At 61.1% G+C, this 15,589-nt stretch overlaps 1 protein-coding gene across 1 annotated transcript in view; it reads right to left on the bottom strand.

The window, feature by feature from the left end:
* Window positions 1-1,777: 1,777 nt before the first annotated feature.
* TNNT2 (troponin T type 2 (cardiac)) overlaps window positions 1,778-15,589 on the bottom strand; it is a 17,420-nt gene continuing 3,608 nt past the window's right edge. The window contains exons 2-15 of the mRNA XM_012664960.1: window positions 14,930-14,984; window positions 13,850-13,860; window positions 13,727-13,741; window positions 9,861-9,932; window positions 9,478-9,513; window positions 8,529-8,562; window positions 7,701-7,761; window positions 7,374-7,490; window positions 6,516-6,593; window positions 5,857-5,967; window positions 4,480-4,589; window positions 3,920-4,010; window positions 2,305-2,345; window positions 1,778-1,973 (exon numbers count right to left, since the gene is read on the bottom strand). Coding sequence (XP_012520414.1) covers window positions 1,928-1,973; window positions 2,305-2,345; window positions 3,920-4,010; window positions 4,480-4,589; window positions 5,857-5,967; window positions 6,516-6,593; window positions 7,374-7,490; window positions 7,701-7,761; window positions 8,529-8,562; window positions 9,478-9,513; window positions 9,861-9,932; window positions 13,727-13,741; window positions 13,850-13,860; window positions 14,930-14,970 — 864 coding nt within the window. The 5' untranslated portion in view covers window positions 14,971-14,984 and the 3' untranslated portion in view covers window positions 1,778-1,927. The remainder of the gene's footprint in view (window positions 1,974-2,304; window positions 2,346-3,919; window positions 4,011-4,479; window positions 4,590-5,856; window positions 5,968-6,515; window positions 6,594-7,373; window positions 7,491-7,700; window positions 7,762-8,528; window positions 8,563-9,477; window positions 9,514-9,860; window positions 9,933-13,726; window positions 13,742-13,849; window positions 13,861-14,929; window positions 14,985-15,589) is intronic.

The raw sequence follows: 15,589 nt of genomic DNA, 5'->3' as shown, positions 1-15,589 counted from the left end.
GGGCTCCTCTTAAGACAATGGGATGGAGCCTCAACTGGGCGGGGCCCCACGCAGTGTCCGGGGCACTCGGAGGTTCTCTCTCGAACACCAGGTGACCTTAGTAGGAAAGGGATGAAGTGGGATCCGGCCTTGGGGTGGAAGGCGGGGGGTCAGAGCAGGAGGGCAGGTGCTTGTGTCCACTCAGGGTGCAGTTTGCGAAGGAGAGGCCACGCCACTAGAGGGATGGTCAGAAGGACGCTGTCGGGAGAGGAGCTGTGGGAGGAGAAAGGACCCGGGGCTGCGCCATCCTCACCTCGCTGCTCCAAGGAGACACGGGGGCACGGGAGGCGGGGCCCTGTGGGGCCTTCACGTTGCCTGGAAAATTCCAGCATCCCGAGTCTGGACCCAGCGCCTCTCTCGCCACGGCGGCAGGCGAGGGTGGGCGGCAGTGCCACTTACGGGGAGAGGGGCTGGGGCACCAAGCCAGCTGCCCTGCCCCGCAGCCTGGGGAGAGCAGGGTCGGGGGGCGGCATGCCAGGAGCTGCTGGTGGTCTCCCGGACACCCTGCTGAGAGCCCGCCTGGGGCCTGAGGCCCTGGCTCCGGCCTCTCTTCCCATTTTGGGGGTGCTTACAGTGGAGCCTTCCTGCCCCTAGCCTTTTGCTTTGGCTTCTGCTAATCACTGTGGCTCTGCGAACACACCATGCTGGCTCTTGCTTCTAGAACTTGTGCACGCTGTTCCTTGCCCAACCTGGAGCTCTTCCCCTTGACTTTCTCCTCCTCACCCTCTGGGACTCAGTGTAGACAGAACCCTCCAGAAAGCCCTCCTGCCCACCGAGGCCAGGTGGGGTGCACACGTACGTGCCTCCCCAGCACGGCGGGCCCCCTGGCATCACACGGAGCTGGCACCTCCTGCTGCTGCCCCTCTCTGCCCCGTGAGCCCCGTGAGCTCCACGAGGGGTGTGCCTGCCTAAACCACGGCACCCCGGTGCCCAGCACAGTGCCTGGCATACAGCTGGCGCTCAGGAGCTATGTATGAATGAATAAAAGATTGAAGAAGAAATGGGACGAAGACTGCAGGCTCAGCCCTCCCAGGTGCCAAAGGACCAGGTCCTGCTCATCTCTGTGGCGCCAGCATCCACCCCGGTGCTTGGCGCACAGCCAGGATACAGAGTTCGCGAGCGCACAAGGGCGGCGCCTGGGAGCAGATGCGTCCGACAGTGTGGTCCTGGAGGGCGCTCCCGCAAGGAGAAGCGGATTCACCCCGCCTGGGAGGCCAGGGGGCCTTTCAGACCCGGGCTCACCGAGCTCTTGCAGACGGGTGCGCGGGGGCATCGGGAGAAGGCATTGCCACAGAGGCCGTGCGAGCCAGGCACGGAGGCGCAGGGGACATGCCCTCGTCAGGGATTTACTCTGGAGAGCGCTGAATCAGCTGCCTCTCACCCCTCCCTGTCGCCATGTCCTCCTGCCAACTGGAATCCAGGCCACCACGCTGTCCTCTTCCGCTCAGGGACCCTGTGGTGCCCATTTGTAGGATTAAGCCCTAGAGGGCACGCAGATCATGGGAAGGGGAAACTGAGGCACCCAGCCTAGCCCACCCCTCTCGGCAGCTTGGGCCTGAATGCTGCCCCGGGCAGCAGCCTCTCCCCTGCTGGAGGCTGGCGGAGGGGACCGGGCAGGGGAAGGCCCCTCCAAGCTGGGGGGACACCAGGGGACTGTCCCTGAGCCTCTGACGTCCACCCCGACTCCCCGTGAGACCAGGGGAAGGGACAGAGACACCAGTCAGCATGTGCAGCTTTTTATTACTGGTGAGGGGTGGTGGTGGGCAGGCAGGAGTGTTGGCTCCCGGCTGGGCCCGTTTCCAGACAGGAGACGCCCAGGTGCCCAGGAGGGTCCCAGAGCTGGGGACACACAGCAAGGAGCAGATCTTTGGTGGGGGTGGCTCGGCCTCTACTTCCAGCGCCCGGTAACTTTGGCCTTCCCGCGGGTCTTGGAGCTGCAGGGGAAGTGGGACCCGGTGAGATGGGGACGCAGGCAGGGTACGGGTCACCATGGCGGTGAGAGCTAGGATGGGGGTGCCGAAGTGAGAGGAGCAGACGCAGCTGCCTCCAGGGGCAGAGTGGGCCGCAGCCTCAGGAAGGCCCCGCCGGCCCCGCATCCCACCGCAGCAAGCAGCGGCCGGGGAGAGGAGCAGAGGCCGCAGAGGGCCCAGAAGGAAGCCCGTGGGTGGAGGAGAGGAAGAAGGGCTGGGCGCCCAGAGCCCTCCAAGGGGCAGCGGGCGCCGGCAGTGAGGAAGGAGGAGGCAGGGCAACATCTCTGATACTCACACTTTCTGGTTGTCATTGATCCTGTTTCGGAGAACATTGATCTGCAAGAAACGTGGGACAAAGAGTAACGCTGGAGCTCGCTCAGCTCAGGGCCGGGTGGCCGGGGGTGGGGAGGAGGAGGCTCTGCACAGCAGTGGGGAGGAGGGAGGAGCAGGAGGAGAGAAGGGGAGGGAGGAGGGAAAGGAGGGCAAGGGGGTGGGGAAGGAGGAAGAGGAGGAGGGACCACGACACTATGAGGGTTAGAATACTTCAGGGTCAGGAGGGGCCCAAGTCCAGGGACAGAAGCCAAGCACCGGTGTCCGGGCTGCCTCGCCGGCCTCCCGCCGTGGTGCCAGGCCCATGACAGGCTCAGGATGAGGGTCCCTGAGGCGGGTCTTCTGAGAGCCGGGTGCAGGCTGGAGGCCGGGTCATGGGCAGAGCCTCGGGGAGCCCTCCCAGAAGCCCAGCCCAGCCCGAGACCCTCTTCCAGGCGCCCTTGCCCAGCGGCCGCCATCCCCAGGTGCCACATCTGCATGGCGCCGCCCCGTGTGTTGGCAAATCTGTGTCCTGCCAGCCAGTGCAGGGTTGCGTGTGGGGAGAGGGGAAAAGTGGAAGGTGCAGGCCTGGAAAGGCCGTAACAGCAGCTGACAGCTGTCGAGCGTCTCCTGGGTGCCGGGCTCTGTCCTGAGCACCGTCCCAAACACTAACCCACAGGATTGTTGGGAGGACATAGTAAGATAGCACGAGTGCTCAGAACGGTGCTTGGAACACTGTTACAGTAATACTTATTATCGCTGTAACCCTCACACCAACCATCTGTGGAAATGGAGGCAAGGAAAAGTTAACTCACGTGTCCAAGATCACACATGCTAGCAAGGGGCACAGTTTAGGCAGAAATCAAGCCAGACTCCAACGTCCCTGCTCACGGCCACGTGCACACAATACTGCCTGTCTCAGTGTTGGGGGTGGGGGCCCTGTAGCCACAGGGGCCTGAGCCGTGCCCGGGGGGCTGTGCACAGGGAGGTGTGGTCCAGCAGGAGCAGCAGAGAGGCCCCTCCAGGGGCAACTGAGGGGCCTTCGCAGTCAGCAGAGAGGCCCTGGCTGGGTGGGGTCTGGCCCCAGGTCTGAGTGTGCAGGGCGGGTGCCGGCTAAGCCGTTTTCTTGCCTGGTCTCTGCATGCCTTGGACCCTGAGTAATGCTCACAGGACCCCGCGAGGCCGTGGGCTTGGGGCTCGGCCCTCCTCTGCCTGCACCACTGCAAGTGGGGGAAGTGCCTTCCTGGTGGCTGCCCTCCCCCTCCAACGGGCGCCTGGCTTTGTGCATCCTGGTCCTTCCAGCAGGCTCAGAGCTCTGAGACGCTGCCTTGATGCTTGAGGGACCCTTGACTGGAGGGGTGGAGACCTCCAGGGCTGGAACCCCAGGAAAGTGCCTCTGCTCAACCCCAGCAAGCTCTCAGACCCCCTGCAAGCAACAGCCAATGTGGCAGGCAGCAAATACTGCTGGAGGCAAGGCATCGGGACAGGTGTAGGAGTTGGACAGGCTTGGTGGAGAACAGCAAAAGGGGCCTGGCCAGCAGCGGTGGCGCGGGACCCAGGCACGCCGGGACCACGGGATGGGGCACAGCGCGCCGGCTCACTTCATATTTCTGCTGCTTGAACTTCTCCTGCAGATCGAACTTCTCTGCTTCCAGGTCATAGATGCTCTGCCACAGTTCCTTGGCCTTCTCCCTGCCGGGCCAGGTGGGAAGACGGGTGACGGGCCATGCATAAGGGCCTCCTCCCTGCCCCGGGCCCAGCCCTCCCTCCCACCTCCAGGCCTACCGAGGATGCCCCAGTCCGCCCTGCCTGGGGCTCAGGAAGGGACCCCAGGGGCTGCCAGGGCAAAGTTCTGAGAACAAGGAGGAAGGGGGAGAGGCCCTCTGGCATTGTAGAGCACCTAGTGCAATCCCCCTCCCCGCCCTCTGCGTGCAGGTGGGCGCACTGAAGCTCAGAGAGGTGCTCAATTCCCTTCGCTCATCAGCAAAGCCCAGAGGGGCTGGTCTAATCTGCGAGTGGCCCAACTCCAGTCCCACCAAACTGGCCTTGGGAAAATATGTGGGGCAGTAGCGCCCTCTGGTGGCCTTTTGTGGGAAGTGCCCTCCGCCCGACCCTTCCCCGAGCAGCTGGCAGGAGCCAGGACCACCTGCGCAGCCCCCACCTCAGCTGATCTTCATTCAGGTGGTCAATGGCCAGCACCTTCCTCCTCTCAGCCAGAATCTTCTTCTTCTTCTCCCGCTCGGTCTGCCTCTTCCCACTTTTCCGCTCCGTCTGAAGCGGGCGGCAAGCAGGGAGCATTGGCTAAACTGCCCCCACCTGGTCCCCTAACCCTCCCCAAACCCTCTAGGGGGTGGGGCGGGGCCTGCAGAGTAACCAGGTTCCTATCGTTTTGTTCCTGCAACGCCCCACATTATTGGCTGCCTGGATTCCCTGGGGAAACTGAGGCAGGGGCGAGAAGGGTCACTTCAGCCCCTTCTTCCTTTGCACAATCCACCTCTTCCACCTCTCTCCAGTGTCCTCCTCCCCCACCCAGCAAGGCACCCTCCCCTCGCAGGGAGCTCCCCAGAACTACGGGGAGGAAGAAGGTTTGAGACGTCGCTACCCACCTGCGCCTGCTAAGCCCGGAAATCACGAGAGAGAGGCCCAGAGAGAAAGAGCGGACGGCACAGAGACAGAGAGAAGGCAGGCGCAGGCGGAGACAGGTGGAGAGACCACAGGTGGAGAGACCAGGGAGAAGACAATTCAGACACTCACTGGAGGCAGCCTGGTTTGCTAGGACTTGAGTCTGGGGTCGGGGCAGGGACCCTTTCGACAATGGGGCGATGCCAAAGGCAGGCTGGTTGGTCACCGTGGGGGCAGAGGGAGGGTGGCTAGCCTCGTTCTTTTTCTTAGTTCCATGCTAGACACAGATGTAACTAGCCTAGCTCTGAGCTGCGGACTTTGGAAATCTAAATCTAAGCCAATGTTCTGATTCCTCTGCTGCGTAGAGAAAATCAATTTTACACACCCCTGCCTCCCTTGAGAAAGGAGGGTCCAGGAGGAATGGGGCACAAAAGTTTGGAATTGAGAGTGATTCCCAGGAACAAACACCTGGCATCTGCGTAGCGCAGGGACACTTTCCACATTAGCTCATCTGATCTTCCCAGAGCAGCAGGGCGGACGGTATTAGTCCCACATGAGGAAACCGAGGCTCAGAGGTTACATGAGGCCACGCAGCTGTGTATGGCAGAGCTGGGTCTCGGACCAGAGCTCTGGCCCCAGGCATAGGGCCCTTCCAGCTGCACCCGGCCACCTCGGGGCTCCTGAGCACTGCTGGAGCCAGGGATGGGGAGCACCCTCGGTGCTCTGGGCTCCGCCTGCAGCCCCTACCCCGGCAGGCCCCTCCTCTCAGGAGGCAGGTGTGGGAGGCCTGTCTCCCACCCACAGCAGCTGGGGTGTCTTCCTGGGACCCAGCCTGAAGTCCGCCTGCTACAGCCGACACCCTGCTCCCCATGGACACACCAGGACGTCCTGGCGGCCCCTGCTACTCGCCACTTACCTTCTGGATGTAGCCTCCAAAATGCATCATGTTGGACAAAGCCTTCTTCTTCCGGGCCTCATCCTCAGCCTTCCTCCTGTTCTCCTCCTCCTCTCGCCGAGCCCTCTCTTCCTGATTTTGGGGAGCAGGGAGAGAGCAAATTAGGGATGGGGGTCGGAAACCTTGATCTCCTGGGCTGCAGCTGGTGGGCTTGATGGGTGGGCTCAGCTCTCTCCCTGCCGGGCGAGGGGCCTCCTGAGGAACGTGCACACTCGCGGTCAGCGCCCGCACGCAGGGCCCATCGAGTGGATGAAAAACGGGTAAATGAATGAGTCCTGATTCCCAAGTGAGGTCCCATCGTCCCTCAGGCCGGGAGCTGCCTGCGGAGGCCTGTGACTCTGGAAGGACCTTCAGCGGCTGCACAGGAAGAGGCTCCAGGGCCTCAGTTCCTGCGGGGCCTGCACTGGGGAGCTGGGGGGGGGATGGACATCAAGTTCGCGAGGACCCAGGCATCTCTGTCTTGCTGGCTGGCAGATGGGCAGAGCCGAGACAATGCCCGGCGCTTACCAGGTGCATGCCGCCCCTCGGCCGACTCAGCATCTACAAACAGAGAGGGGCCTGGGGCCCGGCAGGAGCTGGGAGTGGGGGGGGCTCCGTGGGCCCGGGCAGGGGTCACTCACGGCCAGGCGGTTCTGCCGCTCCTTCTCCCGTTCGCTCCGGATGCGCTGCTGCTCGGCTCGCTCCGCCCGCCGCCGCTCCTAGGGAAGAGGGAAAGCCTGCCGGGTGTGCCGGGGAGGCGGCGGCGCCAGGGGTGCAGGGACCCACACGGGGTGGCGGAGAACCCACAGTGGTTCCCTCCCAGCATCTCAGGGCAGTGGTGCCACCAAAGGCTTCCACCCTCGGCAGCTCTGAGGATGCAGGTGGGCCCCGCAGGAGAGCGCCCTGGCCAGGTGAGGACGGCCCCACCAGGGCACGTGCAGACGACCCCAGAACACTGCCCACGGAGAGAAGGCCCTGTACGGTCTGAGAACCGTCAGGCAGGCCCCTCCTGACTCCCAGGAGCACCCCGCCCCCGCCCCCACCCGGCAGCTGCTCTGTGCTCCCTGCGATAGGAGGCCAAGTCACCTGCGTTTGGTGGAGATGAACAAAACGAATCAAAATAACCTCCCTGCTCCCCAGTAGGATGGTTTGGGACTCTGCTGGTCCCACTCAAGTTCCCACTGCTGGTGGGCTGCAAGGAGGCCAGGGCAGGGGTGGGAAACAGGCATTGGCCAGTCACTTCTTGGCCATGGCCTGAGTGAGGCCCTGCAGGGGGCCGGAAACAGATCAGACTCAGCTCTTGCCATCAAGGAGCGTCCAGTCTGGCGGGGAGAGAAGGCAGCGACCAAGAAGCCACTGTCCGGGCTGCAGCTCATTGTATGCAGGGCTCCTGGGCGAGGGGCCCAGGAAGGCTGCCTGGAGGAGGTGGGGCCTAAGGAAAGGGGCAGAGGACAGGCTGGGGCCTCAGGGAGCATTGGGTGGGGAGGCTTGACACCTACGATCCTGTCTTTGAGAGAAATGAGCTCCTCCTCCTCCTTCTTCCTGTTCTCAAAGTGAGCTTCGATCAGCGTCTGCAGCTCGTTCAGGTCCTTCTCCATGCGCTTGCGGTGGATGTCCTGGGGGCGGAGCACGGGGCTCAGAGGAGAGGTGGGTGGGCCAGATGCTCCCCCTCCTCGACCCAAAGCCAGTGAAGGAACGACTGCGGCCTGAACCCGGCACCATGCTTGAGGGCTGGCACCTGGTCTGTGCTAAACACCGTCCCACCTGCCACCTGCCCCCAGTCCAAGGTCTCTCTCTCCCTGGGGGCCCTTGGGACCACCACTCACATCAAAGTCCACTCTTTCTCCATCGGGGATCTTGGGTGGCACCAAATTGGGCATGAATGGCCTAGTGGAGAGAGTAGGGTCGGTGAGCATCCACTCCGTCTGGACGCCAGGGGCTGCGGGTGCCTGGGACAGACAGGTCCCTTCCCCGTCCTGCAGAATCCTGTGCCGCTGCCCTGACCAGCCACACAATGACACTCACACCGACGTCAGCAACAGTCGTCCTCAGCCTCGCTCAGCGCCTGGGAACACGCAAGGCTCTTGCACGCACGTCATTTCAGCTACGCTCGCAACAGCCCCATGAAGTAGGTGCCACCAGTCTCCTTTAGGAAAACTGAGGCCACGTAATTAGGAAGCAAAGAAGCTGTGACAAGGTGGCACGCTCGTCCGACTCCAGCTCGCCGTGGCTGACCGCAGAATCTCCCCATGAACCCAGGGGTCCTGTGGCTTTCTGCCCCAGCCCAGCGCACACTCAGCGTGTGACACCAGGCCCTGGTGCGTCTGTGGTCCTCGGTTTCCCATCGCCCTCAGCAACGTGTGGAGCTGAGTTACTGCCATGCACAGCGACCAGGGGCGGGAAAGGTGGTGGACGGAGAAGGGAACCAGGGTTGTCTTGCGGGGCTTGGGGTGTCAGGTTCCGCTGAAGGGGAGGAGCCTGTGCCTGTGCCCGGCGCCATCTGCCGGCAGCTCAGCGTCGTCAAGGGAAACGCTCCGTGCCCCCCCCACACCCCAGCCCGTGCCCGCTGTGCCAACAGCACTCCTGTCCCATCCCCGCCCTCCTCCTCGCGGGCCCTCTGCGCCAGGGCTTTGCCGCAGGTGCGTCCCACTCACCTGGGCTTGGGTTTGGACTCCTCCACTGGGCCATCTGGGGGAGAGAAGCAACAGCCACAGGTCAGGGGGCCCAGACCTGGTCCCAGCTCCGCCCCTGCTGCCTGGGCACCTGTGGGCCTCCCTTCCCCCCCTGCCCAGCGAGTCCCTTCCAGCCCTGGGGGTCCTGATTCCAGGAGCACCAACAGGAATTAAGCAGTGGAGCTGCAAACCCCCACTCCCCTCCCAGAGCGGCCCCCAGGGGCATGTCTCAGGCACAGCTGAGTCCTGCAGGGCACACACACTCCGTGTGGCACTGAGAAGCCTTCTCTCAGGCACCAGTTCTGGGAGAAGCAACTTTGCTTCTCTTGGGCTTCACAGTGAAGAGGGGTCCTTTGGAAAGGTCCCCAAGGGGTCTTGGCCCTGGAATCCCCTCCCGGGTCTTTGCTTCCTTGGTTGGCCCCTGGACTTCTTGGTGGTCACAGGGCCAGGAAGCTGATGGGCATGATTCCAAGCCCCAGCTGACTGCCTCTTTCCCTCTGGAGGTGTGACTGGACCTCGTGGAACCCTGGTAAAGCCCGCAGTGTGACAATGACAACAGCAGTGACCCGCCACATGGACCATCTCTGCACTGGGACACTGCACCCCCCGAGTGACTTCACCTGAGCCCCAGGAGCTTTATGTGTGCATGTGACTTCTGGGTCCCCTTGCCCTGCCCAGACCAGGGGGCTGGACATTGGTCCCCTCTCCCACTGGGTGCCACCGAGGCAGCTTCTCCGGGATCAGGAGCAGCAAAGGCTTAGAGCTCAACATCTAGAATGCTGCAAGTGCCACCAAGTTCTGTCCTCTCCTCCGCCAAGCCCCCTTTCTCCCGCCTCCCCAGGAGGAGCCCTGTGGGCATGCTCCCCCAGTGCCGCTGTGCGGGGCTCCCCTGCCACCCGGAACCTCTCTCCTGATGTCCAACAGCCCTTACCTTCAGCCTCTTTGGCTTCCTCCTCTTGTTCATCTTCTAAACAAAACAAGAGGAAATCAATAAAGATCCTTGTTCTGAGCTCAGTTCCCCCACCAAGAGCCTGCCCCACACACAGGTCCTAACCAAGGTGCGCCCTGCTAGTTTATGGGGTCAGGGAGCTGTCTATTCACACACATGTGCACCTGGCCCAAGACTCTGCCTGACACAAAAGAAGCGCTTAATCAATGTTTGTTGATTGAACAATAGATGGTTGGATCCCAGCCTAGACAGGAGCAGACACACGGGTTGGAGAGCACGCTCCAGGTGGATTTCTTACTGCCACGGGAATGGCTCTGGGGGCTCTCACCACCCCCCAAGCCGCTGCACCCTCACCCAGGCCCTACCTTCCACCTTGGTCTCCTCGGTCTCAGCCTCAGCCCTGCCGTAGGCCTCCTCTTCCTCTGCCTCCCCCTGCTCTGGAGGGGTGAGCCAGACACAGTGAGCAACCAGGCCCCCACTCATGCCATCAGCAGGAAAGGACAGAGAGCAGGCAGGGAGGGCTGGGGGGTCAAGGACACCTAGGTCCAGATGAGTTTCGGGGTGACTGGCGTAAATGCCAGGGCCGCTCCGTTCTTGGTCCAGTTAGTCTGTCCGCCTGCTGGCTCCCTCTGCCCGACTTAGTACCTCTTGTCCCCAGGGCCTCCCTGGTGATATGATCCACCCCATTCCCCAACTTTCCAGCCCAGAAGTTCCACCCGGTGTCTGGCACCATAGGACATGCCGTGCTTAAGGTCAGGGAAGCTCCTGTCCTGAACCCAGTGACTCTCCAAGTCCAGAGACCCTTCATCCATATCTAAAAGAAGCCAAAACAGCGAGCCGGTGTGGGCGGATGAGATGCCCAATATTTGGATATTTGCACTATCTGGAAAGTTGGCAGGATTTTTCTACTTTCACCCATTTGCTTGGCAGGACGTGGACCCCACCCCGGTCAGGCACCTGGAGTAGACAGACAGACAGATAAGGCAGACAGGGTGACCTGGCCCGGGCTCTGCCGGCAGGAAGTGTCTGGTGATGCCGACTGACAAGTGGGGCCCCTGGCAGAGGGGGAAAAAAGAATTAGGGCGGGAGGGAGAGGCCATTGTGGGAAAGTCGGCTCTGTGCTCTCTGCCCCCATCCTCCCTGTCCCCTTTGCCTAGGTCTGAGTCCTCTCTGAAGCCTGGAGATGCCTCATGGGAGCCTGACCTCAAATAAGATCCTTCCAGGAGGCATTAGAATAGAGTGGGCCCGTTCTGGGGCCCACCTTTAGGCCACCTCGATCACGCCTCTCCCCACCCCGTCTGATGTCTCATTCTCTGTACAAGGCACCCACCCTCCCCCAGCGGCCGTGCTACATCCCCAAGGATGGGGAGCTCGCTGCCTCCCCGGGCCGCCTGCTGCATCTTCAGACATCGCTGTGGGAAAGATGGTTCTAAAATTAAGGCCTGATCTATCTCCCTTGCCCTGGTCCTGTCCCTGGCTCCGGGAACACGTCCGGTCCCCATCCGCAGCAGTGCACATCTGAAGGCTGACGTCATGCCCTTTCTGCTCTGGCTGTTCCAGTCTGCTCCTCGGATGACTCTGTCCCCAGGCCCCTCAGCCCTTGGCCACCCTGCCTGGGCGCTGTCCAGCTCATAGGGAGGGCCCAGCACAGGGCGCTGGAATGTGCAGTGGGGGCAGGGTGGGGCTGCCCATCCTAGACTCTCGTCCCCTCTGTGGCCACATTTGGTGCAGGGTGGGAGACGAGCCAGCCGGGGTCCCTCCCACCACCCAGCCCTGGGGAAGGATCAGGAACCAGGAGAAGGCGCTGGTGGCCCTGCAGGAGAGGCATGGTGAGCAGCGCAGAGCTGTGGTCCCCGCCCCTCGGAGGCGGGGGAAGAAACGACAGACCCACTGTACAGACCCACTGCACACTGCCTGCCCCCTCCACCCTCCCCCAGGACAGCCCCGCAGCCGGCAGGCTGGCTCTCAGGACAGCAGGGAGAGGAAAGCACGACAAAAGGAAAAGCTGTACTACCGTCCTCGTCCTCTCTCCAGTCCTCCTCTTCTGAGGTTCGGGGAGTGGCAGCGGCAGAGGGGAGAAGCGGACAGGTTAGTCTGGGAGCAGAAGGCCCGGCAGGAGCAGCAGCCAGCGCAGTGGTTTTAAGAGTGTGGGCTCTGAAGTAGGGCCTGGGCTCCGATTCCTAAGCCACCACTTTCTAGCAACGAGGGCAGCTCTGTCCTCAGTAGCTTCCCGGAGCCTCACGTGTGTTGTCGGTAGCGTGGGCTTAATTACACTCACTTCTCAGCCTCTGTGAGGACTGGGCGGTCTAACATGCATAGTGCACCCAGCAGGTGCCAGGCACGGGGGAAGCATCCAATCAGCGGTAACTGGCACTGCCTCTAGACGACAGAGCCTTGGCTTCCCTCTTACTACGACAGAGGCCCCTGAACAGCAGCGAGTGGGGAACAATTCACTCCCGTCCAACTTCTCCATGTTCCTGCCCTGAATGAGTCTCGTCGATATCTGCAAACCAGGTCCAGTTCCCAGGAGCCACACTTTGGAAAGCCCCGCCGGAGAGCCTGGCACCAGGGGACATTTGCCAGCCTGTGGGAAAGAGGCTGCCCCGCCTAAGGGAAGGCCCAGCGTGGTGACCCTAAGGACACAGATGACCCTAAGGACACAGACTGCATCTGCAACAGCTGTTCGAGGTGCAAATATCTGCCCAAAGAGGAGGTTACAGTAATTGGAGCAATTCCACTCCTGGAAGAAGAGGTACTTGAACCCTCTGTCCTGTGGGCTTAGCTGACACCCATCTAGACTTTGTCCTCTCTTGGTCACTTACAGCCAGGTCCTTAGCCGGGTGGGAAGGGGGTCTAGTCCATTTCTGGCAAGCAAGGCGGATGCTACATGGAGCTCAGACAGCCAGTGCAGAGGAGAATTACTTTGTTAACTCACAGCTAAATCCTACTGTGTGTAGCAGATGGATTGGTCCCAAATCCAGAGTCTATCTCAAACTCCACCACCCAGAACCTGGTGTAACAAAGTGAAAAATCCTCTAAAGCAAAAAAAGTCCCACCATTTCAAGAGTCTGTGCAGGGAACACAGTAGAAGTTGGAGCCATCTAGATGTTCGATTAAAAAAATACTTCAGACAACTTCTGAAATATTTGGTGTTCCTTTAAAACCAAAAATGACTCTTATGCCCCTTTCGATTTCTGCTGTGAATTTCTGTTCTGTCTCCTCTTTGGCCAGATGCCCCCGGGGCAGCCCCTAAATGTGCAGGAGGGCCCCCATCTTCCCTAGAAGGCATGGGGAACAGGGGAGGGGCGCCCTGGCTCTCCCCCCAGACCGTCATGGAGACCCTTCCCCACAGCCACGTGCTGAAGTAACACCTGAGCCACTAAAGGGCAGGGTCCAAACTGCCTGGTGCAGATTCATGAGCCACCTGAGGGCCATTCTGGGCCATTCGGCGGTGGGGGCGGGCTGCAGTGAGGCCTCCCAGCCACTCGCCTGTGTCCAGCTTTCAGGAGGAAGGGAAGGTGGGGGTGTTCTTCTAGTGAGATGTGGGACCCAAAGCCAAGGACAGCAATGCGTTACTGGATCAAAGAGTAGAAACAGCAAGATGGGCTTTTGCAAGGTAATAATAATAATAAATTTTCACATCTATACAACAAGTCTTAGCTGAGCACTGTCATGTTCATAAACACATTTTAAAAATTATTAAATGGGATGTCTTAGGTGGATAATGGTTTTGTGGTTATGGTTTTTAAATAGTGCTTATCTTTGAGAGACACACACTGAAATGTTAAAGTGTGGAGTGATTTGCTGCCTGGGAGCGGTCTGGGATGTCTGCTCCAAAATCCCCGGGGGGAGACGCAGCAGGGATGAAGGAGATTGGTCCTGAGCGGACGATTGTTGAAGCTGGGGGAGGGTACACGGGGAGGGGGTCCTTTATATGCATTTAAAATTTTCCATGATTAAAAAATTGGGAAAAAAGCAAAAATAATTAATTGGGGAAAGTGGTGATTCTATGTAAAGAAAATGGCAGACAGAAGAGATAGGTTTAAACCTTTTGCCTCAAGACCTGAGCAACCAAGGCAGAAAACCGATCCCCGTCCAGGAGCCCCAGGTGCTGGGGATGTTCCTCCGCTGAGAGTGAGCGACAGGGACAATCTGCTTTTCCAGGGCTCCCAGGAACACCAGATTCCTGGGGTGTCCCCTTTCGGGCCCGCCACCTGCCCAAGGTACGTACCTTCCACAGCTTCTCCTGCTCAGACGAGAAGGCCAGGGCAGCGAGGGGGGAGAGGAGAGGAGGGGGGGTCAGTTTCAGGCCAAGCTGTCCTCGATCCGAATGAGAACACATGCTTACGCTTACCTTCCTGCTCCCTGCGGGCAACAGAAGACGCTGTCAGTGGTTCAGGAGTACACGCACGCACACACGCACACACACACACATGCACACACACACGCACACGCGCACACTGGCCTTTCCCCAGACATGACCGCTGTTTACATTTCCCCCATTGCCTAACGGGGTCCACACTCCTTTACCCGCCCTGCAGTGGCGCCCCTGACCTGCCCGCCCTTCTCATCCGGTGCCACCTCCCGCGTCCCCAGCAGGCCTCCGCCCCGGCTCGGTCTCATCAGCGTCTGCACCGTTACTCTCCTCACCTCCCCTCTGAGATGCGCCCAGCTTTTCCCAGGCTGTGCCCCTTTCTAGAAAGCCCTTCCCTCCCCCAAGTCTCTTCTCTCTCCAAATTCTACACAGGTAAGACCTGCCTTCTCCACCCAGTGGCCCCCCCAACTGTTCCAGCCCCCAGGTCCCTCTCCTCAGAGCCCCCGCACTACCCACAGCCCCGTCCACGCCGGGCCCCGTTTGCGGATTCCTGCTGACACTTCGTGTCTTAGCATCCCGACAGGAGAGAAGCTCCATGAGGGCAGGGCCGTGCCTATACCTCTGTATCCTCCCCGGTGACCACTGCCCCGCTCAAGTAGACAGTTATTTGATTGTGTCCCACCCCCTGGCTTCTCTCCAGCACAGGAGCGTGGACGGGGCGCTGTCAGGGGAGAGTGGAGGTGCAAGACGGAGTGAGCGCCGAGTTCTGAGCGGGTTTTGTGGGGCACGATCAGCTCTGTGGCCTCAGGAGAGCCACTGAACCTTCTGGATCTGTTTCAGGGGGCCCAGCTTCTCAACTCCTCTGCTAGTGGCCGGTCCCTGAGCCCTGTCCCCCTGGAGCTGTGCCTCCGCACTTCCCAAGGCCCCCAGCCTGTGGTCTGCCTGGGACCCACACCCAGAGGTACAGGAACGGAGGGAAGGTCGTGTGTCTCTCCGCAGGGCCCCGGAAGCAGGCACGGCCACTTCCGCTGGGATCCTAGGGCGGCGGGCGGCTCCTGGACCAGGTGTGGGGGCGGTGGGCAGGGGCCAGCACTCAGACAAGATGCTCCCGATACTCACTCCTCCTCGTACTCTTCCACCACCTCCTCCGCGTCGGACATGGCCTCTGCTCTCCCTCCAGAAAGAGAAAAATGTCAGAAAAGGCGGGCGGGCAGGGAAGCCGGCCTCAAAGAGCCCTGGCGCCCAGCTGCGGAGAGGTCAAAGAGGCCTGGGGTGACGAGCCCCGTCCCTCATGGGCTGCCTGTTCCCGCCACTGCCGACGGGAGACCCTGACACCCACACTGCCGCCAGGCAACCCACCGATGTCCACTCCAGTCCTTGTCCCTGAGCAGGCATGCCGCCTGGATGCCCAAGTCCCATTTGTGACTCTCAAAACAATGTTTGCAAAGTTTCCCACCGTCCCCATGGCCCACCCCCACCTGTAGGGTCTGCTCATCACTGCGCAGAGCCCCCCGGGGGCGTGGTTAAACCCACCGCAGCACATCCACACCCTGAAACGCCACTCGGTGGTAACAGGAGCGAACAGTTGAGACACACAACTGGGATGAGTCTCCAGGGAATTCCGCTGATCGGGAGGAAAAGCCAATTCAAAAGGTCACATTGTGGCCGGGCGGGGTGGCTCACACCTGTAATCCTAGCACTCTGGGAGGCCGAGGTGGGTGGATTGTTTGAGCTCAGGAGTTTGAGACCAGCCTGAGCAAGAGCGAGACCCCGTCTCTA

This window comes from Propithecus coquereli, unplaced genomic scaffold (assembly GCF_000956105.1).
Source record: "Propithecus coquereli isolate 6110/MARCELLA unplaced genomic scaffold, Pcoq_1.0 Scaffold944, whole genome shotgun sequence".
Classification (NCBI taxonomy): Eukaryota; Metazoa; Chordata; class Mammalia; order Primates; family Indriidae; genus Propithecus; species Propithecus coquereli.
Note: the sequence above shows the minus strand (reverse complement) of the source record. Positions and strands in the feature narration are given on the sequence as shown.